The sequence below is a fragment of the Seriola aureovittata genome, chromosome 7 (assembly GCF_021018895.1).
Source record: "Seriola aureovittata isolate HTS-2021-v1 ecotype China chromosome 7, ASM2101889v1, whole genome shotgun sequence".
Lineage (NCBI taxonomy): Eukaryota > Metazoa > Chordata > Actinopteri > Carangiformes > Carangidae > Seriola > Seriola aureovittata.
The window spans coordinates 2439469-2466575 of NC_079370.1; the positions used below are offsets into that span (position 1 = coordinate 2439469).

Genomic DNA, 27107 nt, shown 5'->3' on the forward strand with positions numbered 1-27107 from the left:
TCTGTTGACCCCTGATTTACTGTGCACAATTAAAATTACATTTCACTGCATATTAATCAGGTTAAGCACCATAAACCTAATGACTATCCAAACAGTAGGGACGTCCAAAAAGTGACTCATTTGTCCAAGCTTTTAGGACACATCTTCTTCAATCTAATCACACTGATCCGTTATTCAGAGCAAATTAAAATATGTGATACAACATAAATACGGTGCCTCAGCCTGTAAAACTTTCTGCACCAAAATTTGTTTTAGAGGGAAAAAAGTCGACTGAAGGTCCAATCATGGAGGTTCACTACTGGGCAGCCAGAGATATTTCATTAGTCACCACTCCAAACCACTAAAACAGATGGCCCACATGCTGCATTTTTCAGGGAAGCGGCCTCGGCCAAAGAGTGGGATTTTGGATAAGTCAGATATCACATTCACGTCCCTCCAAACTGCTCCTTTCCATTCTCACGCTTTCACTGCTACTCAGATATGGAGTTTCACTGGCCGGAGCCGATCGCTCTGTCAAAGACCTGAAACTAATCTCTGGGGAGGAGGAAATGTGATACGGAGGAAGTGATGGCTCTGTAAAAGATAGTAAATTCAGGAGGCAGTGACTGAAGATTATAAGATGCAGGGAATTAAATTTAGTCAGCTTTACATCGAGGAGAGATGAGATGCTGCATGCACCCATCACACTATTACCAATATACAGTCAATTATAAACAGAAATCAACATTCATTTTCTAATTTGTTGCATGCTACTACAATCCAGGGCTGCATATCATTTACTTTCATTATCATTTCATCCCTTTGCCTATTGAGTACAATAAAATAATGAGAAATGTCCAAAAATATTCAATTTATCACGATATAAAAGATAGAAAAAGCAGAAAGTATTCATATTTTAGAGGCTGGTAGCAGCAAATGTTTGGTATTTTGGCTTGAAAAGTGACTCAAACAATTAACAAATTATTTAAAAAGTTACACATTGATCTGATTTTCTGTCTCAGTGTTTCTACTCAACAACAACAACTGTATGATACGAGCTGTGTGAGGTGTTCATGCTCTGCAGAACTGCTGCAGAGACACTGCTGCTGCCTCAAACTCAGACTGATGCTTTTGCCAAGTATCAACGACTATTTTTAAAATAAAGTGCACGGTTCTGGTAAACTGTGAAGTTTCTATAAAGTCAGAAAGACGATCTTCTGCGATTAATGATGAATAAACCTTCTGCAGGTCTAAAGGGAACCAATGGGAAGCTGACAGCTGTGCAGGTCGTAGACTGCTCCTCCTGTCCTCTCCCTGAAGCTGCCTGACTGTCATGTGTTTGACTCCCAGACGGAGGAGGGATACAACCCCTCCCTCATAAATCTCCTGGACCGTCAACCTGGTGAGAGCCTGGAATAGCCATCAGGTACAAACCCACTTTCTTCCCGTCTGCCCACTGCTCGTCTTACACAACCAGCAATTAAATCTCAATCGACCCCTTGGATGGGAAACATGAATCTATGTCAAGCGAACATATGTACGTACATGACATGTATGAGTTTGTACCTTTCAGACTAAATCCAGCAAGCAAGAAAAAGTGGTAAACAAAAAGGGATAATTGCCTCATTTAATACTTTAATCTCCACACATGAGCTCATTTTGTGCAATTTTCTCTCATTATAATCAGTTATGCAGATGTGGGAGAAATGGCAGCACTGCAGTGTCCCCTGGGAAATGTGATATCAGCTAAACGATGCAGGGAATTCAAACTGTATATAATTACCTCAACCTCCACCCCTGAGAAGAAAACTGATTGCACAACTTAAATGTCTTTCAGAGCAGAAAAGCTGGAGAGAATAAGTCAAACCCACGTCCAAAACCATGTTCTAAAGGTCTCAACATAAACACACCTCCACAGTTTGATCTCTTTGTCTTCCTCACTGTTGGTTCTCTCTCTCTTTCACCTGCATGACAATCACAGCCCACTTTCAGTAAAGGTTGAAAGTGCTTATCCGAGTCTCAAGCACACTGGGATGATGGGAATCCCTGCCGCCTTCGCCGGGCCCCTGTGGAGAAGATTCGGGCATCGACATGTTATGATTTGTCAGCTTGTGTCTTGCCCGGCGAGTGCAGGGTGTTTTGGCAACAACAGTGATGGAAGGAGGTCTCAAAATGTATCCAGATTAATCAAGACAAGTGCTTAAATCCAACGTTTAAGTGAACATATGACTATCACAGTGGAAAAGCACTGCACTACTGTCCTACTCTAACATTTTATTTTGGTAAAAGTGCAGAAATACTGTCAGTAAAATGAACTTCAAAGGTAAAGTACAGATGTGAAGAGGCATGGAGATGGCTGCTGTTGGGATCAGAGCATTTATTCATTTACAGGCATATTTTGGGGCATTTTATGTCCTTATCAGAGTAGAGATCTGACAGGAAATGAGTGGAAATGACAAACAAATCCCCACAACTGGACTTGAACCAGACACATTATGGTTAGCATGTTAACCCATTGGCCACCAGGACACTCCTGCTCACAGATCAGTTGAAAAAGGAAAGAAGTAAAAACAAAAAGGTTCGGGGAGAAGGAAGAACAGAAGATAATGAAAGACAGAAGGGAAGGAGACAGAGGAAATGTCAAAATGAAGAATGAAAGAAAGAAAAATGGAAAGAGAAAATTATATTCAGCATTTAAAATCTGATTAGGTAATTACAGCCGTCAGATAAATGTAGAGGAAAGTATATTTTTGTTTGCAATCTAGAAGGGAGTTAGAAGAAAGACTCTCAAAAGGGAAATGCTACATTTGAAATTCGTACTTGTGCAAACTCGAGTAGAGACTTGAATCGTTTTATTTTCCACCTCTGGAGAGAAAACAGCACACGAGAGCTGCTGAATGTGGGTTTTGTGTTGTAACTGATCCACGCCGCAGAGGGGACGGCCCTGTGTTTTGTTACTGTAGAGGACAAATGTGACCTCAGAGCAGCTGGGTCATGACATGAGCTATTCCTGCTTCCACCCCCGACATCCAGCCTCCATCATATACCGACATACCCAGACCGCCAGTCAACGCAGTGCAGCAGCAACAACGCAAACGTCGTCTGTACAGTCGCTGTGACCCTGTAACAAACCAAAATCAAAAGATCCAACAGGGGAAAAGAAGTTATAGCTGAGACGCCTCTCGCCTGGACATGTATTGTTCTTTCTCACGTGGACGACTTGCTGGATAGTTCACATCTCCTGAGCAGTTATCATGACATTTAAGACTCTAAAATTTAAGACTCTGATTCACAGAGTACAAACGTTTTTGAGGTTCACCTTTTCTTTTAACTGATACTCAACAATTTCACACGCAGGAAGATCTGAAGAGATAAAAATGCGATCAATAGACTTGCAGGATTTGTTTCTTTGCAGAGCTGTTGTGCGTTTCAGGTGAATTACAAACACCTCAAATGATTTGAACAAGATTTTCTTGATGCATATGGGTCTAAAAATACTAAAAAAAAAGGGTTTGATCTGTTTTTGTCCTAATGAAACCTTAATAATTTTCCTTCATATTACAGCTTTACATTACATTACATTTCACTTAAATGCGTTAAATTCAAATCAGTTTGACATAATTCTGGTTTAAAAACCTCTATCTCAGGTTGCTGACAATGCTTTGTATAGGGTGCTGTTCTGATTCACCTGCAGAATGTCACTGAAAGAGACGCGCTGTTTGTCAAATCTGTGCAGTCTGGGTTTTTCCACAAATTGAAAGATATGTTATTGTCTTCATCAACATCTTTGTTGTGGTTGTACTGAAACTGTAAATGTTGGCATGACTGCAGTAAGCATCATAAAATCATAACTGACTCCAGTGTATCCATATCTATCACATTTCATTTGACATGTTTTTATGTGGAGGTTTGCCTTGATTTACAGTATATCATCTCCTCTCTTTGAGCCGGGATGAAAAAAAGAAGAAAAGGAAGGAAGAGCGTCTGATGGGGCGGGATGGGCGGTGATTGCACAAACTGAAAATCCTTTCTTCCCTCTGTGACGATGCTGAAAAGACAGTAAAAACAGATGGAGGTCCTGACACACAGTCAGATGCTGGAAGGGAATATAAGAAAGTCCAGAAATCAGAGCAGTAATTTCCTACGTTTAGCCTTGGATAATGTTTCAGCTTGTTTCTATTTCCTCCAGCAGTTACAGAGTCATAATTTACAAACTTCCCTGGGTTACCCCAGAGGAAAATTGTACGGCTCAGTTTGGTCTTCTACAGCTCAGGAGACAAAACTGTGATTCTCATTTCAGTCTCACTTTAGTTTTTATTTTGTCTGAAATGCTGTTTCTCACATTTTTCTCCTAAAATTCACGAAGAGAAATAGGTGAGACACAACGACTTAAGAAGAAACCCTGCTGAACTTGATTCAGTGTTTTTAATGGCTCCTTTTATTCTCCTTTGTAAATGAAACTGAGCGATACTAGAGCTGCTATGGAGCAATATGTGAGGCTACATGGGAAAGTGGTCTCAGACTTTTGAACACCACTGTATATAAACTAACACTATACTGAGAGGTGTTCCTAATATTTTGTCCATCCCATTTATAGGAATTAGATTTGACAAAATATTAGGAACACTTTTCAGTGTATACCAGTACACTTAAACATTACCACAATTACAGCTGCCACAATGACCATAAAAATAAACCAACACTTCTCAAACAGATTCAGTAAATACTGAACATTATAATCCTCATGAAGGAGGATTTATTACAGGCCTGTTCCATTATATTGCATTATTTTCATCCAGGTTCACCTAACACATAAATATGAATTAAAATGAAAAATCAAGGACACTTACAAATGCTTAAACAAATCAGCCCTTTATTTAAAGTTTACTCAATATAAAGCAACGCTTAATAAAATGCATTCCTTTGAACAGAATGGTGATGGGGTTAATGGGACAGAAATAAGTGACTGCAGATGCCTTAAAAAGGTTCACTGTGTAACTGCTGCTAGATGTCCTGAACTGTTCGTCTCATCTTGTAATACCACTTTGTTCCTCAAGAGGAGATATTGAGTCACTGCAGTGCCATAAACTTATCATTTAACTTACTAACAGAACTTGAGGTACAGATGAAACTGACGGTCTCTCCCAGGGCTCCTCCCCCTGTGACAGTGAGTCATGTGATGACCTTAGTTTTCTCAACCGATGCCCATCCATCCACTGTACCACAGCACATGTGAGCTGCAAGAATAAAAGAAAGCACACATTACAAATTAATCCTTACATACAGTAACAGCATTGTGCCCAATGGAAACTATTTACAACATTTTTACCAGGGAATCAGTCAATGTCCAGCCTTTGCACTGCGCTCATTTTAACTTTCCATCTTGGTGTTGAAGAGTTTTTAAGACCTTTTAAAGCCATTGTGAACAACATTTAAGAATATAATTAAAAGAAAAAAAAACTGAAGTAAACAACAATGATTCAATTACCGTCTTTGTCATCTTTGAATGTATATACTTTTTTGGCCGTAGCCACTGTCCACGACCTCCTCAGCAGCAAACAGCAGACAGACACGGTGCGAAAGCAGCTGGTGAACATACTGGAGCATTAAGAAGCTAAAGAGACAGATTTCCCTCAGGAGCTGGTGGAAACCAAACACAGAGCTAAAAGAGAGGGAACACTGGACTGAGATCATCATGAAACATCAGCTGACACAAACACCACTCCAAATGCAACAAATCAAATATAATAATAATAATAATAAATAATGTCAATTAAAAGTTATAAATGGAGATAGAAAAAGTTGTCCTCCAGTATTTCCACCAACAGTCACAGTGTGACACACTTGCTATGTGAGTGAGGTCAGTGCCAATCCTTCTGGGTTGGCCACACTTGCTGCAGATGCATGATGTTGGCTGCCGGTGGGTTGTTCCTCCAGACAGCGGCCCCCGCTCTGCCACAGCAGCTTCGGGCCGCCTTCCTCTTCCTGTAGGCTCTGGTCCTGGGTACAGGTAGTCCAGGCAGAGGAGGTGGCTAAACAGAAGAGGGGAGTGGCACTCTCAATCAGGGCTGATCTCCTAACAGTAATGTAAAGTGGTTACAACATGGTGAACCGATCGACGTGTATTCATTCGGTCTACTGGGTCCATACAATCTCAAGTTACAGTCAGTTACAAAATGAGCCTAAAGTTACTGACGTCACTAGCTGTACAACAGCCGAGAGCAACAGACACAATCCGAGTAACCGCTAAAACGTCTGTCGACAACGTCAATATCACCACCTGAAATGTTTGTTGGTGCACTGATTATAATTTTAGCTAAAGAGCTAATGTTGATGCTACTTACCAAGCTAACAGGAAAGTTGCGAGCTCGGCATCAAACCGCATCTCTTTACCCTCAGCAGCTTCTCCAGCGGTGGAAAGTCACATCGAGATTTACTCGTGTTGCTTCTTTTCTTTGCCGTTGAACGTGGTTTCTTATCGGGAGCGGTCCTTCGGGATGCAGATGAATATCGTCTTTTAGGAGGTTTAGCCATTCCTGTGTTTCTGTGATGCTAACCTCGAGCCTTGCCGGAAGTTGTTCTTCTTCGTGGGACTGAGACCAGACTTGACGCTCCGCTGACTCACACAGCGTCTAGTGTCACAAAGTGGTATTACAACACAGGACAGGTCGGGCTGGCTAGTGCGCATGCGCACTTCAGTAGATAACTGAAATACAACAGATGGAGATCTTGATCATGACATCGTCACTGTGGCTGCTTCACATACTGTTGATAGTGATAATTCATTTTTGGAACATTTTAAACTAAAGTTCTGGCCACATCTTATATTGCACCTTTACAGCAAAACCACCAAAGCTGACATTTAAAAGTAAAGCTACATGTTCTTTGCTCACATTGCAAACCAACTTACAGTTTTTAACACTTAGTTAAAACAAAGACATGGAGCTTAACTTGACTGATATTGACACATTTGATGCATACAAAACATTTGATTTGCTTTTACAGTATATAAATCTATGCTTGGATTAGAAAAATACAATCATGCTTTCCATTATACTTACATTCAATTTGTGACATACAAACGTCTGTATTTGCCCATTTTGCATTCAGGCCAGTAGATGTTGCACTATTCACATGAAGCATCAAGATATAAACCCTTTGTGGAACCACTTTGCTGAGAAAGTGAAACCTCTGACGCTGTGGGACTCACATCCAGTACCAGGCAGTTGATTTCTGCAAGCAAAGAAGATACAACAGCCTGCAAAATTTTACTCATCTAGTATTTCACTTACTGACTGTGGACTGCTGACAGAGCCAGGTTTTAGTACATTGCAGACATGTTGGTTTCTAGTGTGTGTATATAAGGCCATGGGGCTGTCTTCCCAGTCACCGTCTTCATGTTATGACCCAGCTAGGGGAAAAGGGAAGCAACATAAAACCAGGTGTTATTGGTAAATCAAATTTACTGATTTATTACATAACCAGGAGGGTAAATAAGTAAACAAAAATCCAAACAAGGCAAGAGGATAACTGAAGTAGGGGAACAGGAGCCAACAAAGAGCCTAACTATGTGATTCTAACCAACCCAAAAACACAAGAAGCAGCACCCCTGTTCTTAATGTGTCCAACAGTCTTTTTCTAAGGGTGTGATGCACAATCAGAATTTTAAACCTAGCCCAGTCCCCAACAATCACTACCAGCATCAAAAACCAAATCACAAATTACACACGTTAACACAAGTGGTACAGAGGCGAGCTGCCTATCATGTCAGCTGCCACTAACGATGTGAGGGCTGGGCTCTTAAACTCTCTTCCTCTGATGCTTGAACGGCTGCAGCTGTGGTAAGGATTGTCAGGATCATTTCCGCACCAATAGGAGAAGCCGGCCGTGGAGTCGGAGGCTCCTCCTCTCTGCTTCCGACCAATCCCGTCATGGAGTCCGCGCAGCCTGATTAGCATACAGACAAAACACACTTTAAAATCCAGGTGACTGCGCTGCGCTCAGTTTAACATATTTTTATATGACGAAAAAGTTGAACAAGAAAGAGCAAAACTGATGACACAGTTACAGAAGATTGCACCAGTAGATGATGACATTAAAAGTACTAGAAAATTCCTGGATAACTTTTGAATGTTCCTGCTGCTTGATGCGTGTATTTCACTCCTCACATTTCAATCTGCACAAAGGACATTACCTTCAGTTTCATTCATGTGGCAGAGACTCATCCTGACACTGACCTCAGTCACTGCAGGTGTCCCTCTAAAAGCCTTGTGAAGCTGTCACGACTGGCCACAATAACCTCACACTGATAGTTTCAAACACAAATGTGTCCCCACAACCACAGACAGACATGTACACACACATGTACATGCCCTTACAGAAGTTGATCTGCAATAAAGCTATACCACTATATCCCCATATAGACGATAGCTGAGTCATTCTATGAAACTGGACCGGGCCGCTCTTGTGGCTCAACTGGTAGAGCGCGAACCGCTTAGGCTCAGTCCTTACCTCAGCAGCCATGGGTTTGCGTCCGACCCATGGCCCTTTGCGGCATGTCATCCCCTCTCTCTCCCCCACTTTCCTGTCACTTTCTCACTGTCCCTATCTGAATAAAGGCAAAAACTGCCCCAAAAAAAATAACTTAAAAAAAAGAAACAGGTGCCATTTGGTCTGTAACATTTGATGAGATGCATAAGGAACAAAAATGTGAAAAAGTGTGTTTCCAAATCTTAGAACCATTAAGTCAAGTATTCTTGCCATGATGTTAAATGAGAAAATACTATTTATAAAGACTAACATACTATTTTTAGTATTTTTCCTTAGAACACGGCAACTTTCACGTCCATATTAAACAAATTGACACTTGTATCTGAAATATCACCAATAAATGTTGTTTTTTATAAAACCTTTATTATTGTCAGGATTATATGTGTGTCCCTATTTAAATAAGATATTCTTTTTAATAAAAACATACTTTCTTGTAAAAATGTAATGATTTGTGTGTGTCCCTCATTTTGATTTACCACCCCGTCACAGTAACATGTTTTGTCTATAAACAATGTACTGTTGCTTTTAACTGACATCACAAAGAGGAAGTGACATCAGTTGAGGCTTTGGAGCAGCCAGGAAGAAAACCAGGCAAGTTCTGACCCGCACATAACAAATGTCTAAACAGCTGGTCTGTCTTCTCATCAGAGGAAGATGAACTGGAAGTTGTTTTCTGGCATCATCATCATCACCATGAGAACTAAGGATGTCCATACAGTCTCCTTTGTCCATACATGAGGTCCTCCTTCTGTGGGCATCAGTCATTCAGTTTTCAGTGTGGATTCCTCTGAATGACAGTAAAAGACAAATACTTTAGTTCAGACATGGTGGATCACAGTTAATCACATACATATACCAGCTGTCAGGACAGGTGCATGAATACCTGCTTCAGTTGAGGACTCCTGTGTATGAATTTACAGTATTAAATGACAAACCCTTATAAGATAACGATCTTCTATACATTGTGTATTATACTCAATACAATACGATACCAGCGAGAAGAGGAGACAGAAAATACGTTAATGAGATGAACCTGAATGTTTTGCTGCATGTAGGAAAATTCTATCAGTGAATGATTTTTTTTTTTAATAAGATGAGAGTGAGTTAATTTTTCAACTATATTTCTCCTTGTCCTGCAAATGTTTGCATGTTTGGGACGGTGGTGGTGGGCCTGAATGGTGTTTGTTGATTTCCTGCTATTTCCCCCACGCCAGCCCTTCCCTTAGAGGCAGGCTGGAATCAGATTACATAACATGCTGTTTTATTAAGACATATTTACACACAGAGTAAAGCAGCATGAAGTCCACAAACAGCAGCAAAAATCTATAAACTGCAGCTGTAAGTGAAGGTAAACTGCAAGTATAAGTCCAACAGCAGCTGTGCACGAAGTTCAAGTTACTAATAAATAATAATCACATTGTTCATAAACATACAGCTGATTAATTTGAAAGCAATTTTGACTAAATGAAAGGCTTAAATGTTCACTTATGTTACTCCTGGGCCCACAGAAAGTTAAGTCTGTATTATCTGTCCTAAAGCTAGACATCACAGAGAACATGGAATAAAATCTGTGGAGTGGTTAAAGTGAGTTTTAAGTTCATGTAAACCTCTGACTTCAACTGTACATAAGGGGTTGAGATAAAACATTAAGTCTGAATTAGAGTTCAGTGAGTGTTTGTGGAGAGCTCTTTGTTTGCTCAGTCTGAGCTGATGAGTTCATACAGAGAGCTCTCTTGTCTGATTTTCATCTCCCCTGGGACAGCGCGATTTATGTGCGGTACTTTTTCTTTTAGTGTTCAAACAACAATGCAATTAGGCTCCATCATGTTGTCAGAGTGACACGGAGACGTCCCTGAGGCCGCTGAAAAGCAGGGTCAACGGCACCATCTCTGACTGACACGCTTGACAAAAGGCTCCTGTAATTGTTTCAGCAGAGCCACTGATTGCACGGTGGCTGTAAATGTCACTGGACACAATGGTGGAGGTTTTTCAGACGCAGAGCTGAGGGGCCAGGGGTTGAGAGGAGCCTCTGAAGGTGGCGGCTCCCGGTTTTACAGGGGCAGTGAGGTCAGCTCCTTCACAGGCGCTGTTTGGTCTCGGCTCAGGTTTCCTGTTACTTTTGCCCCGTCGTGTCAGCTGTCTGAGCTGGTCCAAACAAAGATCTCCTGTCCTTACTGTGTGGCTCTTGTAAATCACAGCCCTGACCTCTGATGTTACTGTTTTTCTACCATTGTGACCTTAAAACTTAAAAGGATTCCTTAGCTGTAATAAGTTATGATAGCAGTTGATGTACTGACAAAACAAAAAGGAAAAGTTTTACATTTTAGCTTCAGTCCTAGTGGAAGAGGAACAAGCCAAACAAAGCAAACAAAGTTTACATATTATCACCATGTCAATTTGACATTACCATCCATTTGAAGTCATGTTTCTGTCCAGCTGGTGGATTTAAATCCAATATTTACTCTCCTATTAACTGTGTTTCTGCTGTTTGATGCTGAGGAGGTACAGTCTACAGCGGGTTTATCAGAGCTTTTACGCTGAATACATTTGCCTGCTTCAGCTGGAAATACCACTGATGAGAGCAGTGAGAGTGAACCCAAACTGAGCCAAAAACAATGAGCTGAAAGACACTAAAAAGCCATGTTGATGTGCTGTTGTTTTTTTTTTTATATAGATTGAGATTTGTTCATTAAAATACTTGGTACTGAGGAAAACCAGCAGCCTCCTGTTTGCTACCAGCTCATTTCTGGACTGTTTTCTTGACTTTTTTGGGGGGTTCAGCCCGTGAAAACATCTTATGTAGCGACAGCAGACATTAAACAGCTTTTTCTCATGCAATCTGGAAGAGGCATCATCTCCTCATGCCTGCCTCCCGAGATGCTTTACACACTGTAAGCATTGATGATGTTGGCATCATCATACAGGACCTTTGAATTAATTTAGAGCCATGCCCTCATTCCCAAACCTGTATTTCTCCCAGTCTAACTTTACAAGTATAGAAATTAAAAACTGTCTGCACCTGCTAAAAAAAATTGAAATAACACTTAATACAACCATGTGCTGAATCAGCTGTTCTCTGACTGCTCCCAACGGCAGGACTCGAGTGTCTGCTGCCATCTAGTGGAGACATGACATCACACACGATGTGATGTGATACTGTTGGGGTGAATTCTCTCTTGAATTCTCTCTTTAACGATTGAGACATCGAAATGAAACATGGTGGATTTAATCCGCATGTATTAAATACTATACAATTATACATCAGAAATTTATTTGTTGATTATATCTTGGATTAATCATCAGAATCTGCGAAGTAACTAATATCTATGGATGTCAAATGTGGTGGAGTAAAAAGTGCTATATTTTCCCCAAAAATGTAGTGACGCAAAATCATAAAATAGCATAAAATTAAAATACTCAAGTAAAGTAGAAAGAAGAACTTGCAAAATTGTGCCTAAGTACAGTTCTTGAGTAAATGTACTTTGCTAACACTTCAACCTCTGGTGTTGTCTTAACCATGAATACTCAACAACAGTGTAAATCATCTAAATATTGGATGAGTAAGCATGAAACTAAAAGTAAAGATTTTTTTCTTTTGAGAAAGAAAACCTAAATTACACATGATCTAATCTAATATATCTGTAAATGAATATTGTACCCGCCATAGAATGTCTTGAAATGAACTGATAATACGACTACAAGCTGGCAGGATTTCTGCTGTTCAGCGGGCACTTTGTTTGCAGTGTTGCTAAGTTCCTGTTTTCTGTTTTTGTTGAATGTCTTACTGAGCTCAGCCCACTTCCCTTGATTCTTTTTGTTAAGAAGACTAAAGGCGCTTGTAACCAGGCAGCACTTTTTATGTGTTGTGTCTGTAATAAACCCTTGTGCTACTGTCTGCCTCTTTCTCCTGGGGCTACCGCTGTGTTGCGAGTTGAGTTGGATTTAATCTTGTGAGTCTCGAGACGTTGACAGGCCTGGCATTGAGATTCAAGGTAAGCAGATACCTCATTTGTCGGTCGACAAATCAAAATGGCTCCATATGGTTTGTTGCATCCGCTGCCCTCAGTCTGCTTTGAAGGAAAAATCCAATTCTCTGCAAGTCAAGACCTCCGCCTTGCAAGAAGCAAATATTTTAAGCTGCCAGAGACTGAGATCAAGAGTGACGTGTGGAGCATCAAGCCGCCGGATTTCTCCCTGAAGCTGTACAGATCTCTGTCGGTTCCTCAGGAGAAAGAAAGAAAGACAACTGTAGAAGTCCCACAAACCACTGAAACAAAGAGGAGAACTGGAATATTTCTACCTAATGTTTTAGATCAGAGTTACAAGAGGAAAGACCATCCAAAGTTCATCACATTGTACAGGCCTCCTGATCCTCTGGAGACTGAGCTGATGTTTGTCAGGACGGGAAAGTATCTTTCTGAACCTTACAAGAACCCAAAACCTCATAACTTCAGACCGGTAAGTCTCTTTAAACTCCATGTATTATAATACTGGTGTACATTGACTCAATACAAGACCAGCCTGCAAGGTCCTACACATTTTACCTTGTTTCAAGTAAGGTTGTAATATTTAATTTGACCACAAGATGGTGATAAACACAAAGACTAAACAGACTAAACATTTTTGCTTTTAAATCACTCACTTCAGCTTGATGACGACCTTCCAGACATAGTAACTACATATGAGAGAGATCCTGGCAACCTGAATTTAAAATTAAGGCACTTGGACACAAGTAAGTAGATTAAACAATCTTTTTTTACTTTGTTCTCTGACGTCATTTTGGCTGAAACTTTGTCTCAGAAATTGGTATTCTGAGTGTCACAATTTTGTATCTAAACTGCAGCACCATGTTTTATTGAAACAAATGCAGAACAAAAGACTGTTATTGTATTATTAGACTTCATGCACCTACAAATGAATGACTTAATGTCTTTCTTTTTCCAGTGCGGACCATCAGATCTGACATATACTTCAGTTCAAGGGACACCAAGACAAGGATGGACACATATAAACCTGCAGAGCCCAGATGGGATGCGGGGCTCATCCTCCCTCTGCCGCCCTGGCCTCCAAAATCAGCCTCCTACACTGTCAGTAGATGGTGTTTTAACATTATATATACGCACAAGTGATCGGTTCTGATATCACAGTTTGTCACATTTGGTCAACAGTAAATACCTCTACAGTAAAAACAACCCACATCATGCACATTGTGTGCAGTATGAATGATATCTTAAAAAGACGTAATTTATTGTGATTACGAAGTGGAAAGTAGCATTTTCTCTGTACTGTACAATTTTGAGGTAAACTTGCACTATTTGATCCACTACATTAATCTGACAGCTATTTTACACTCAAAACATATGAAGACTTTCTAAAAACATGGTACATTGTTGTACATTGGACTACCAACCAGTATATGAAGCAGTTAAAACTACATGTAAATGCTTTTAAACTTTACAGTACTGTCTGAAAGTTGGTCAAAAGTATTACACACGCAGAAGAACAAGGATCTAATTGAAGCTAAATTATCATTATAACCAGCAAACAACATGGTTTCTGGTGAATCCTGTTACATTTTTTATCATTTACTTAAGTTGTGAGTAAATATATTTTATTTATAAATATATTTATCAGTTTAGACGGTTTGGATTTAGAGCCACGTTGAAACTGACAGTTTGTGTTTCACAGAGACACCGGCGAAGACGAGCAGCGCACAGTGCCTTCTTGGATCGAGTGGAAGAGAAGCTCTCAAGATCCTGGAAAAATAAATCATGATTCTTTCTTTTCAAATCTATATTTCATTAGTTTTCTGTGTGTATATTCACATTCTTTCGTTTAATCTGTTGAGTTTAAATCAATATAATATGTGTTGAGAAAGCATGGAGTCCCAACTAACAGACTGTTTCCATTAATTTGTGCATAAACAGACTTTATGTTGTTTGAGATTTGACTGGAAATCTTTTCATTACATTATTGCGCCCTCTTATTATGTGATGGTGTAATGACTGGAGAATTAGTGCCAAAAACTGTTTATCTCAAACAATTCGTACGACATTTGGACGGATATCTGACTTATAACTATAGGCGACAAAATAAAACAAATAACCTCAACGAGATAAAGCTGTGATGATAGAAAAATACTGTATAACTGAGTATGAGCTGAGAATATAAGTAAGGATCACATCAGTGATTTTTCATGTTACCTCATTTACTACAATTTACATGTACTTATATATTACATCACACATAATTACAGCCTTTTTCCCATTTTCTGAATCTGTTTTTACTATCTTCCAGGTAGCTACATGATTTCTGTTGTTTCAATGCAACATTAATGAAATTCAAGACATTCTTACACCATCCCAACTGTCAGCGTTATGTTATTAAAGCTGATTTAAACCAAAGAGGACTCAACAGAACTGGCAGAGATAGCATGAAACTTGCAGTGACTGGTGTCATGGAGGACACAGCGCACCACATTACGAAGCCCACTGGTCCACTGACAGCTGCCTCGTTCAGAACCCCAACAGTTATAAACACGTGAGGCCTGCACATGTCTGACGCATATCTGTAATAGCTGCACATGTGTGTTTAATGAGACATGTGTGACTCTGTGCATAACTCATGGACTAAATATAAAATGAAAGGAATATCATGACCCAGAGGCTGCCATGTGTTCTACTTATTTTAATCTCCTGTTATGCTTTCCAGAATCTCAAGAATCTCATCAAATCTTCCCTCTCATTAAACAGGTGTATTTCAACATGAATAATGAGGATTGTATTTACGTTGTGTCACTTTTGTTATGCCAACTGGGACAAACTTGTACAGGGAAAACAAAAGAGGAGCCTAAACATGGGTTAATTATCCACCTCCCTTTTATGGGAAGCTGGAAATGAAGCACAGGATATGTAATAGAACTAATATGGTAAATAAAGCTTACGAGACAAAGGGATGCTCTGTGGAATTAGTGTGATAATCTCAATGACCCCATAGATCCTTTGTCCAAGCAGCTTATTATGACCTGTAGTTTCATTGTTAAGGGTCCGTGCATGAAGTATAATTCTTCTGCAGTTTCTCACGTTGTATAATGAAAAATGCCACCTTTGGGGGTATTGTCTAATTTGATTGTCCTACTTGTGTGCGAATGTATGTTGACGCTTGTGAGCTCGACGCACCGAAGCGTCCAACCAGTACTGACTTTAACTCAAACTGTGATCTTTCCCTAAACGTAACCCAGTTGTTTTTGTGCTTAAACCTAACCACATCTTTAACAGTGTCATGTCATAAAAATGTAAAAGTTATTTATTTTTCAACAGTGATTTCGAAGTTTAGATGTAGCATATTTTCTGCAGTAGGGGGCGCTCATTTCCAGAAACTGTCAGTTGTCAATATGACTTTTAAATGGACCATATGTAACCTGATTTATAAGCTAAAATTAATGTATTTTATCATTGTTTGCATTCTGTCCTATTTCGTTTGTAATTTTTGTTGAGTTTTGTGTATTTGTATAGAATACCATTATGGAACAGGCATGAAACGGGAAAGGGATAAATGCAGTGGTATGTGGCATCGATCCATCCATAAAAATAAACATTAAATAATAAATTATAATAAGTTTTCATTATTTTCAATGAAATAACTGACTAATACCTGATTGTACTTGTTGAAATTATTATTATTGTTAATAAGTAATCTCTTGATCATACATGGTGGCTCTTCCTTTGTGCAGATTCAAATGGGGCTGTGTAAAAATAACCAAATCAAAAAACCTAATGTGACCTAAAACAGCAGCAGGTTATGTAAGGCAGCCGGTGGCTAAAAGCCAGTGACTGTTTGTTATCCTTCATGCATGATGGGCTGCAGTGTGTGTGTGTGTGTGTGTGTGTGTGCGTGTGTGTGTGTGTGTTTGTGCGTGTGCGTGTGCTGCTTTTCCTTTCCTGCCCTCTGACCAATCATTTTAAACAAAAACACGCGGTCGAACGGGGCGGCGCTGTTTCTGCAGACACACACACACACACACACACACACACACACACACACACACACACACACACACACACACACACACATACACATTATGGATGAACACACACACCCTCTTTATCTCTCTTAACACACACATACACACGCAAACGGACAGAGGGGCAGGACGACTCGCCGAGCTGAATCTACGGTGAGTTCAATCTGAATTTACTGACATTTATCTGCTTCTGAACATTGAAAGTCACTGACTGGTTTAATATGAGCTGTAAGAAACTGAGAACGACAATGAAACCACAGAGTCACTCGCCTGAATCATATCACAAAATAGGCTTTGAAACGTATTTTCGGCTCTTGAACATTTTCTCTCAGTAGCCACAAATCTCCAACGTGTGATGAATTACATCATCAAAATGTAATAAATAAAAAAAATAATCAACAGATTAATCCATGATAAAATAATATTTGGTGCTTGCTTTTATGCAGTATAGTTAAAATGAGCTCCACCCCAATCAGCTACTGCAGTAAAATCAATCTTTTTAATGCGTGAGTAATAAAAAATGCTGTCATGATATAAAATAGAACCATTTTCTGCATTTTTCTTTCACTTTAAAACCAAGTAGCCTACATTTTCCTGATTATACCTACATTCTTATATAGAAACGATTGATTGATTAATCAATTGGTTGATCAACAGATCAACTGTTTTGATTATCAAATAATAATTTTAGTCACTTTTCAAGCAGATATTTGCTAGTTCCAGCTTCAAAAATGTGAAAAGTATATAATAGTTTAAACTATATATCAATTTTTTTTTCTTTTTTTTGATGAAGCAATTAATCGATTAATCAAGGAAGCCATTGTCAGATTAATTAATAATAAAAATAATTGTTAGTTGCAGCCTGATGCAGATTTTAGTTGGAGTATTTTTTACAGTATAATATTGATACTTGTAAAGAAAACTCACTTTGCGGCTGAAAATGGATCAAATAAAAAGTAGAATGGCGTGACAGACTTGGAGCAACAGGTGATCCTGGTTCCCGGGCAGACGCGTGATTGACAGCCGTGTTAGCCAATCAGCTGAGAGAGAACCGAGGACACGCACCAATCGCGGGCGGCCGCAGTGTCCGCGTGGGCGTTGATCCAAGACTGGGGCTCACACTCACAGCAGCGGTGTCCCTCCGCGGTAGATCCACACGGGACAGCGAGGACTGACGGGGAGGGTGGCTCCGTCTCCAGCGAGGGGTTTTCTTTTTTCTGTCGTCGATGCCCCGAGATAAGAAGTGGGAATACTAATCATTCTCAGGCTGTGTAGACGCTGGAGAGGATCGTGACTGTGCTGCTGTAGTCTTCTCTCCACAGATGGCTCTCACTGGTAGGTAACCAGTTTTATCTGGACTGGGAATAAAAATGCATTTGTCCACCTGTCGGCCCTCTGTGAATGTAGTGCAGTCTCATATCCAAGCAAAATACACAGGCACCGATTCAACTCTGTAGTAATACTAATAAGATCACAGTATAATTAGCAGGGCCTTATGGGAGGGTAATGTGATACCATACAAGATAAATTAATTATATTTTGTACTATTTGTTTTGGACTTTTGCATTAAAATCAGCACGATAAGATCACCGTACACTGGATCAAATGAAGTATATGAAAGTAATAAGCTGCCATAGTACTTTTGATAATGCCTGTTACATTGATATCAACATAATAATGACACTTTGACACCAGAATATATACAGCATATAGCTCAGATGTCATTTCCTGGTCTTACATGGTTATGGACTTTGGCTTTTCTGGGTGAAATGAAAGCTGAGAGCCTCCCTCTGTTTGGTCAGGTCCATGCATGTGAAAATCTTCTGATTGGCACCTGTAGTCATCCCTAAAATGTCGTCATATTTCAGTAATTGATATATTCAGTATAAAAAAATACTATAATATTTGTTTTTCACACGATAAACATAATGATAAATGACGTTTCACTGCTCAGGTCAACAAGCTGGAAACACCACGCGCCATCTGACGCATCGTGTTATAAAGTTTTTATGGTGAATGTGTCAGCAACCATTCACCTATATACACACCCAGCAGTCTCAGAGCGGCATTAGCATTCATGTTGAGTGGTGTTTTCTGGCCATGTGACGAATGAAAATCTAATATTCACTCTTTCCTGTGTCTTTAGCTTGTTAGATCATCCCCCACCATGTTCACAATCTAGTCACTAACTTTGTCTGTCGGTCAGTGTCATCTATTCAGTGGCTTCATCAAAGCGCTTTTGATTTCATTATAGCATTACATTGTTAAGCCCAGCTTTAAAGGGCGGTGATGTAACTTTTGAAAGAGGACATAACACAGTCTTCCTCCCACAAATGCAAAGTTGAATTCATAAGCAATGAAATGCACCTTTGATCAGTTCAGTACACTTGAGGGTTGTGCTGCTGCAGCCCGACCAGAGGCTCACAGAGGCTAATGCGAACTTTACATAGATATTGTGTGACTTACATCCCTCAGTTTGTTGACTTTATGACTCCTCTGTACACATGCAACATCAAATCTCACAATGATGGCGTCTTGAAAACAACAGACCTTGGGAATCTTGGGAAATCTCATGTTCAGTAAAAGTTGCATTACCTCAATAACCCACAATAACATGTGCAATATTCTTCCAGGTTATTGCTGCAGCCATTTTGGAATTTAAGCAACTCTTCGCCTCTGCTGGACAGTCGGATCAAACCTCTCACGTCACAAATCCTTCCTCATGAGGAAAGATGGGGAATGGATTGTCGGAACAACCTAGCTTCCTGTCAAGCGTCCCGTTCTTCCAGTCGTTTCACATCGCCATCCTTGGGCTGGACTCTGCGGGGAAGACCACCGTTTTGTACCGACTGCAGTTCAACGAGTTCGTGAACACGGTGCCCACCAAAGGTTTCAATGCGGAGAAGGTCAAAGTGTCTCTGGGCGGACACAGGACTGTGACGTTCCACTTCTGGGACGTCGGTGGTCAGGAGAAGCTACGCCCCCTGTGGAAGTCGTACACGCGATGCACGGACGGCATCATATTCGTGGTGGACTCTGTGGATGCGGAGCGCATGGAGGAGGCCAAAACGGAGCTCCATAAAATCGCCAAGACCTCCGAAAACCAAGGGGTGCCCCTGCTGGTGGTGGCCAACAAACAGGACTTGAGACACTCCCTGGGATTGGCTGATGTAGAGAAATTGCTGGCGCTGAAAGAACTGGGCCCTGCAACTCCTTGGCATCTGCAGCCAGCCTGCGCCATCATCGGAGACGGGCTCAGGGACGGCCTGGAAAGACTCCACGACATGATCCTGAAAAGGAGAAAGGTGCTCCGGCAGCAGAGGAAGAAGAGATAAACCCGTCACGAGATAGACTTGTCTGCTGTTTTAATATGTGAAGGAAACATAAAGGATTTTTCTCCTGCTTCCACTGCAGGTCCAGATTCAACACGCTGAGTTTTATCAGTCCAAAACTGAGCTTTAGGATTCCTGCTCTTGGTCTTGTGATGATGCTGTTGATCAGGAAGTGACACAGAGGAATACAGTATGAAGATGAGAAAGTTTCAGACATGTGTGGATGCTATAAAGAGTTTATATGGATTTAAATGCACAGAGGGTTTGGGGTCTGGAAAGGTGATAGAAGTTGTTTTAAGGATGCTGTACGTTTCACGAATGGCTACCGGAAGTTCCAAACAATATTACCAAAAATAATTTAAGAAAAGGCTTTGACTCGTTGAAGGGTTATTTGGTAAATGATTCCACATTGATACACCAGAGAGGGCAATGACATGAGCATCAGTTTTATTTTTACTGTTTTGTATGTTGTTATCATAACTTGTTAATTTTTCCTTTTTTTTTTTACACTGGACTTTCTCTGTGAAAGAAAAGTATTATCATGCATTATAGCATTATTATGGATTTGCTTGCTGTCTTATATCTTGATTTTTAAAAGCACTTTAGAGTATCACTTCCTATGAGGTTTACAGTTTTTAAATAGAGAATATTGTGTTGGATTTTACAGAAACGTTTGGGCGAAATACAAAAGATTCTGCTGTACAGTAGGTCGGCCATATTGTTATTAGACAGATATATGCATTATGTTTTGCTAAATAAAACATTTAGAACAACGTTCACAATGGTATTGTAGCTATTATTATGTCCACTGATGTTCAGGATTGTAACCTTCAGTCCATTTGAGGCGGTAGCAGAAAAGAAGCTCGTTTGAATCTGCAGAATGAGACAATTATTTAAACAAGCAACATATATAAAAAACACCTCTTTTAATGAGGTACTAAACCACCAGTGGAGCTGCTGAGTTGCTGACGTTGCAGGACTAGTTGTTGTGTTACATGTGACTATGATTGGAGGGAGTTTCTGAAAAACAAACGACACGCTCAGTCAACCTACCCTCTAATTATCACAAAATCTTCCTGTGTTTCTTTTTAGGCAACTTGCAGAATGATTATGTTGACACAGGAGCACACCCAACACTTCAGGGTCCATTTAAATGATTAAGCACGGAAAAAATTTACATTTACAGTCAGGTACAAGTGCTCAAAAGCAAAGTTGGTGCATGTCATCCAAGACCTTAAAAACAATGAAAGGTTCGCCGCAGTAAAAAAGATTAAATGTTTTTCCACTATTGGCTGCAGCAGTGTAAAGGGTTAAGAGACGCACTGATGCGTCGCAGCACACACAGGCTCTCATCAGGACTAGAAAATGTTGTTAGGGCAGTCTGGAGGCCGGACCCAGTACAACAGGCTGGGGCAGGAGGCTGTGAATCCGGGGGCCTTACTGAGTATTTTGGTACTGAGCTGTCCGGGTGTGTGTGTGTGTGTGTGTATTAACACCATTTGCTCTCCCCATTCCTCTGAAACAATTAATGACTGTAAGCCCAGCCGGTCAACGCAGCTGCTGCCTTTCTAAAATAAGTGTGTGTGATGCAGATTGGGCGTTCGCACCGCTCCCGGGCTGAATCACCAAACATCCTCACCCATACAAATATCTGCCCCAGTTCAGTGTGATGATTACGAGCTTGACGTGAGGTTTTTTTGATGCTGAATCTTAGGGGATCAGCTGCATTTAAAAATAGAAAAACGTGGTGTTAGTGCTAGATTTCACACATTACGGCAGAAATGAAACACTTCTTGGTTAATGCAAGTTTTTTCTGTGGCTCTTACGGCTTTATCAGAGCAGAGGGGAACAGGAATTATGGCAAGAGAGTGAGGAGGAATGACATGCAACAAGGGTCCTGGCTGGATTTCAACCCAGAGTGTTGTGGTCACATGGTTACTAAGCTCCCAGAATGCCCTGTTTTTGTCAGATGTTGATGAATCATGTTTTTGTGCCGGGAAGACCAGGTGCCTCTTCCCTACGTGTTTGCCAAAGAAGGAAACTTTAAGGGGGCAAAGGCATGCTCACACTTTTCCTGATTCTACTTCCTTTTCTCTACAAACCAGTCAGATTTTAGTGTGTGTGTGTGTGTGTGTGTGTGTGTGTGTGTGTGTGTGTAAGTCATGTGTCCTGTGCTGCTCTCCCTCTGTTGTTGCATGCACCTCAGGTCACTTCCTTTCATCTGTTTAAGTACTCACCGGGGGATTACTCTTCGTTATTGGCTCTGTAAGTCATAAAGCTCATTCCCTCTCTTGTGCTTTACTTTTGCTGACTCAGTTTAATACGTCTAAAACATATAGCGAGACTATAGCAACCATAATCACTTTTATTGTTAATATCTTTCTTTCCTGTGTGTGTGTGTGTGTGTGTGTGTGTGTGTCGTCCTTTATTTCTCCTCGTTCTTGTAAAGCCCTCAGTGAAAGGTGGATCAGGGTGAATAAAGCTCTCGTCCAGGGGCCATCCATTAACCCATTAACCTCAGATGATGTGTTTGGCACAGAAACGCTCTTCACCAACATGAAATAAAAGCGCACTGCAGCGCATGTGTTGTTTGGAGTAGCTCATCCATACAAGAATCCCAGCCCATTATTGCTTTTATACTGAGCCGGAGCCATCTCAGCTGCTCTTGCTGAGAGAGTTATTTTTCAGGTTGGGCGGCATACAGCTGCAGACTGTACAAAATGTTCTGCCGTGTGTGTGTGTGTGTGTGTGTGTGTGTGTGTATATATGTGTCTGGTGAGAATGTGTGTAAAACAGATCTTTCTACCACATATGATAAAGCTGCAAAAGTGGGTGGAGTTGCTGCTTCAAAGAGGACTGTAAATTCCCATGTCAAAGTTTTCTTTTAATGATATACTGAGTGTCTCTCAACATAAACACACCCTCAACGTGCTGTAGGAGCACAAGTTATCAAGGAGACTCAGCATAGTTTTATGTTGTTGCACAGAACAAAATGCTGCACCATAGTTGCTAAATTCACTTAACATTTACCCAGTTTCCCAAACAGGTAAATGTGCAGATTTCTACAAAGCACAACCTTTGTCTTTCACTTGCTGTTGGCAGGGCATGAAACATAATATTAGTTTCTGTGACTACTTTGAAATGCTCTTTGGGAATTAGTAGTGGACTGCACTGGCTTATGCCTTTGACTTTTTAATCAAACATGTTTTGTACTGGTGGCTCAACCAGGAGAGTTTCCTGTTCATCCAAACCTTGGAAGAGCTCCAGCCGCTAACTCCCTATTATTATTATTGTCTGTACAGAAAATGAACTTCACCCCAAGGCATCCAGGCTGATGCCAAGCCACCCTTTCATAGTGGTTCTTTTGTTATTATGACTACAACTGTTGTATGAACTGCGTAACAAATTAATGCTAAACAAATAACACACGTAACGTAACATATGGCACATTTAAGGGCTTATATCAGTATTAAAGTTTTAGCCTCCGTTGCAGAAGAAAAATTCAATATAATGAAGTATGCTAATAGGTAAAATCAGCTTTCATTTAAAAGGGGTTTTTGTAAGTTTTCTCTGATGCTGAATGTGGTTTCTAGCCGTGAGCGGGTGGTGGTGATTGTCACTTGACAAGAGCTCCGGCTATCGTTGCGTTTACAATGCAAGAGGTTATATATAATATATATATAATACGTCCTCTGAACAGCGCTACATCTTCAGATGCGGCAGATTGGGCGCTACCGTGAGTCGCTATCGGAAAGTGACCAGACAGGCCAGAGCTAGCTGGTTAGCATGCTAACTTCAGTAGAAGAAAAGACGTGATAGAGACAAGAGTTAACATTGGTGGAGACAGCTGTTGGTAAGTAAAGGAGTGAAGTTTGATGCTGAAATCACAACGTTTCTTCTAGACTGGTAAGTAAACAGCTGCTAATGCTAACGCTAGCTATGTAGCGATATCAAAACTAGCAAAACATACAAATAGCTTCTTTAAGTTTTCAGGGGCAAGTTGTGGCCATTTGGTGGGTGTGCAGAGATATCTGGAGACCCACAAGTTGCCAAAACCTAGTGACACTAATGTGTATTAAACTAGCCTTACTCAAGAATATAAGAGTATCTTTATTGTTGTTGTTGTTGTCTTTTGTTGGCATTCAAAAACAACATATCCCATGAGTCTAAGCCACAGATGTTCTGTCAAAGACTGACTAAAGCTGTAGTTGTTGAACGCTAACAAGATCATTTGTCTTCCTTTGAGATGGAGTAAGGAAAGTTGCCCGATGATAAATTACATGACTAATTAGTGCTTGCTGGGAAATAAGGTCAAAATAAGTACGAGCTAAAAGAGAAACTGAACTTGAGTGCATGCATATAAGGGTGTGCTCAGCCTGCATAGCTAATGCCTATCTGTGCTAACTGTGAAATCTGCAGTCTCCTCTCGGTGTCATGAAACTGTTGCTGGAAGAAGGAGCCATATTTTAAAATGCACATCGTAAGGCTCTTGTTCTGCAAGGCTGTGACACAGTAATGTCAAACTGCACCACTGCACTTTCCCATAAGCCCACCTCCAGAGGGTTCTCTTATTCTGCTGAGTTCCCAGGTTTATCCCGTTGTGTACTTAAAAAGGGGACGCTGCAATATATGCACACTCCTAGCCTGCTTATTATGCAAGGTTATCATGACGGGATTCATTTTTCTTCCCCCAGTCTATTGAGAGCTAGTGGCCTATTTACATGTGAATTCCTCCCGCAGCCCTGCAGCCTCGCTCAAAGTAGCGAACGGGGCCACCTGCAAGGGGAGAGGGGCGGCGGTGGTGGAGGGGGTGGAGGAGGGAGACACTGTTTGAGGAGCTAGAGAAGTGCACTCCTGTTTTCTTTGGTGCAGAGAAGAGAAGCTGGTTTCATTAATCCGTAGGAAGCGAGGAGACAGACAAGGCGAGCTGTGCCAAAGCGAACAGACGCAAAACAGACACAGGTTGTGTTTTATTGCCTGTGTTAAGATATTTATTGAGTTAAGAAGGTTTGGTAATGTTGTGATTCCAGTAAAACATTTTTCTGTTAGTTTTTCCCATTTCATGTTCTGGCCTGATAACGAGAAATAGACAAATGGTAGGAGAAATATTACAGTTTAAGTGAAAACGAACCTTATCTCCATTACACATTGACTTTGTCAAAAGCATTAACGATTACATTCAAGGTGTCAGTATTGTTTAGATGTTGGATTATCAGTGTTCAGTGTGAATCATTCTTCACACAGCTACTTCTGTCACTTTCTGTATTTACAAATGAGTTCAACAGCTGTGTGGTGGTAAGGTTTCAATATGTTTGAAACAAACTAGATTGTATAACTAGTCTGTGACTTTGACGAGTCCAACCACTTTTTTATAGCTGTTCTTAGTCTCCACACTTAAAGGTGAGCGGGCTGAGGCGAGGGTTTTTTGTCCAACGACCTGTTTTTATGTGCATTTTCAGATTAATACATTAATCTAATTTGCTGAATTCTGTTAAAATGTGCATTACACTACATTTTGGATGGAAATCTTGCAAAAGAGGGGCAAGACACAATAATTGTTCTGGCCAATCCTTCAGCCAAGGTAGGTCTAGCTCATTCACCTCCTACTGTCTTATCTTAATTTTATTTATTTGTTTTATTTATTTACTTTGTGTTTCTTACTCTGTAAAGGCCTTGATTGGTGAAAGGCGCTTTAAAAATCTAACTTATTATTATAATTTTATTAAGGTATTTGTGGTTGGAGTGGCTGAAGGGAGGGGGATTCTGGGTGTACATGGCACAGGACTTTGACAACACAAACTGGGGTTCACTTCCTATGTTCAGCCTGTGAGGGTCAGACCACCAAAACTCTTGAGGCAGGGTTCAAATGAAAAGTAGACGGTCATCTGCATATATGCAAACAGAAGAAAACAAATTACCGCACACCAGCAGCACTGAGTTTATTAGAAACACAACAATTTGGTCGTGGACCTTCCTCAGACATCCATAAAGTCTGGTGGAGTGTATGGGCCATACAGTTGCTCTTTACAATGCCTCAAATTCACAACACTGTCTGTTATTATGTAAATTTAAACTATAGCCTGCAGCAAAATCTGATGAACTGTACCTTCAAGCACAGCTGAAATGAGCAGTTATTCAGACTACATCCACAGTTAAATGTTTTATTTGAGCAGTACCACACTGTTAGGTATTAGTTGAGTGCTGCATCAGTGTCTTTTTCTTTTGCCATGGATAGTTGACAGAGTTCATGGGATGACATTCCTCGATTCAGCCCGTGTGAAAGGCTCATTGTTGAGGTGATGATTGCTCTTTCACCTCGCGGCCTCTGTCTGAGAGAGCATGACTGTCGGCAGCTGGACAGGGAATGGGGAAAATCTGTATGTGTGCGGGTGCTCGGATAAGACGATGGGCAAATTACTTTTTCATTCTCTCTTCCATTTTGACCTTGAACCTTGGGCTACACAGTTAACACCCCCTCCCAACATCCATAACGCACCCGAGTCCAGACACAAATTGGGTCCGTAAAGAGCCGTGTCCCCTCCAGTCTGGGTATTGTGAGGCACAAGCCTGTGAAATCTGTCTTTGGTCTTGTTTGGGCATGAGGGATTATGGTGGGTTTAGGCTGTGGTCTCCAAAGCTTTATGTTCGCACACCGACCGATGTGGAAATTCACGGTGAGCGGTGGATTCAGAGTTGTTGGGTAGTGTTTCATCACTCAACAGATGAGAGGCCCCAGAGTAGTTTAAAAAGTTAGGATTCAAGATTCAGTGGTTTGTCCAACTAGCAAGTGTTCTGTGGTTTCCTAAATGAGACACTAAAAAGGAATAAAATAACACTTGCAGAAAAGACAGAAACACTCAAATCTTTTAAACATATAGAAACACATTAATGAGGATTTCATATCAGTTTAAGGTTCAAAGCAGAGAAGGAAGAAAAGAAACAACAATGATATATAAATATGGAGGCATCAACGTGTGAAAATCCCATTTCAAATAAATGTAATGCATGATTAATGGTTTAAATGTCACTGTTGTCTTTGCCTACTAAATTATTTAATGCATCTGTTGCAGGTTTTGTCAGAAGCCTTTTTGTGAAAACAGACCCAGGACTGTTATTTTGTCTAGACGCTCTGCCCTCTGTGTGATAATTGAAATTCAAATCAGATACTGTCTATGTTTCACCTAAACGCCTCTTAGAGGTGTCAGCCCTGAAATGAAATCCCA

At 40.5% G+C, this 27107-nt stretch overlaps 2 protein-coding genes and 1 long non-coding RNA gene across 4 annotated transcripts; 2 read left to right on the top strand and 1 right to left on the bottom strand.

Annotated features, from left to right (window-relative positions):
* Positions 1–4830: 4830 nt before the first annotated feature.
* LOC130172535 (uncharacterized) lies at positions 4831–8153 on the bottom strand. The gene is made up of 3 exons (XR_008828279.1): positions 6324–8153; positions 5468–6011; positions 4831–5216 (listed from the first exon to the last, which is right to left on the bottom strand). It is a non-coding gene; the product is annotated as an uncharacterized LOC130172535 (long non-coding RNA).
* Positions 8154–12061: 3908 nt separating this feature from the next.
* Positions 12062–15179, top strand: si:dkey-30e9.6 (uncharacterized protein LOC564083 homolog). The gene is made up of 4 exons (XM_056380872.1): positions 12062–12987; positions 13177–13261; positions 13474–13616; positions 14218–15179. Exons 1-4 carry the CDS (start codon positions 12559–12561, stop codon positions 14302–14304), a joined length of 744 nt encoding a protein of 247 aa, XP_056236847.1. The 5' UTR covers positions 12062–12558; the 3' UTR covers positions 14305–15179.
* A 1378-nt stretch (positions 15180–16557) lies between these two features.
* On the top strand, positions 16558–20666 carry arl4aa (ADP-ribosylation factor-like 4aa). 2 transcript variants are annotated; one of them, XM_056380874.1, is made up of 2 exons: positions 16558–16705; positions 19186–20666. In XM_056380874.1, the coding sequence occupies exon 2, from the start codon at positions 19285–19287 to the stop codon at positions 19885–19887; it is 603 nt and encodes a 200-aa protein (XP_056236849.1). In that variant the 5' UTR covers positions 16558–16705; positions 19186–19284; the 3' UTR covers positions 19888–20666. The 2 variants fall into 2 exon arrangements, with proteins under 2 accessions (XP_056236849.1, XP_056236848.1); XM_056380873.1 differs by lacking the exon at positions 16558–16705 and adding an exon at positions 17707–17887.
* The last annotated feature ends 6441 nt before the right edge of the window (positions 20667–27107 follow it).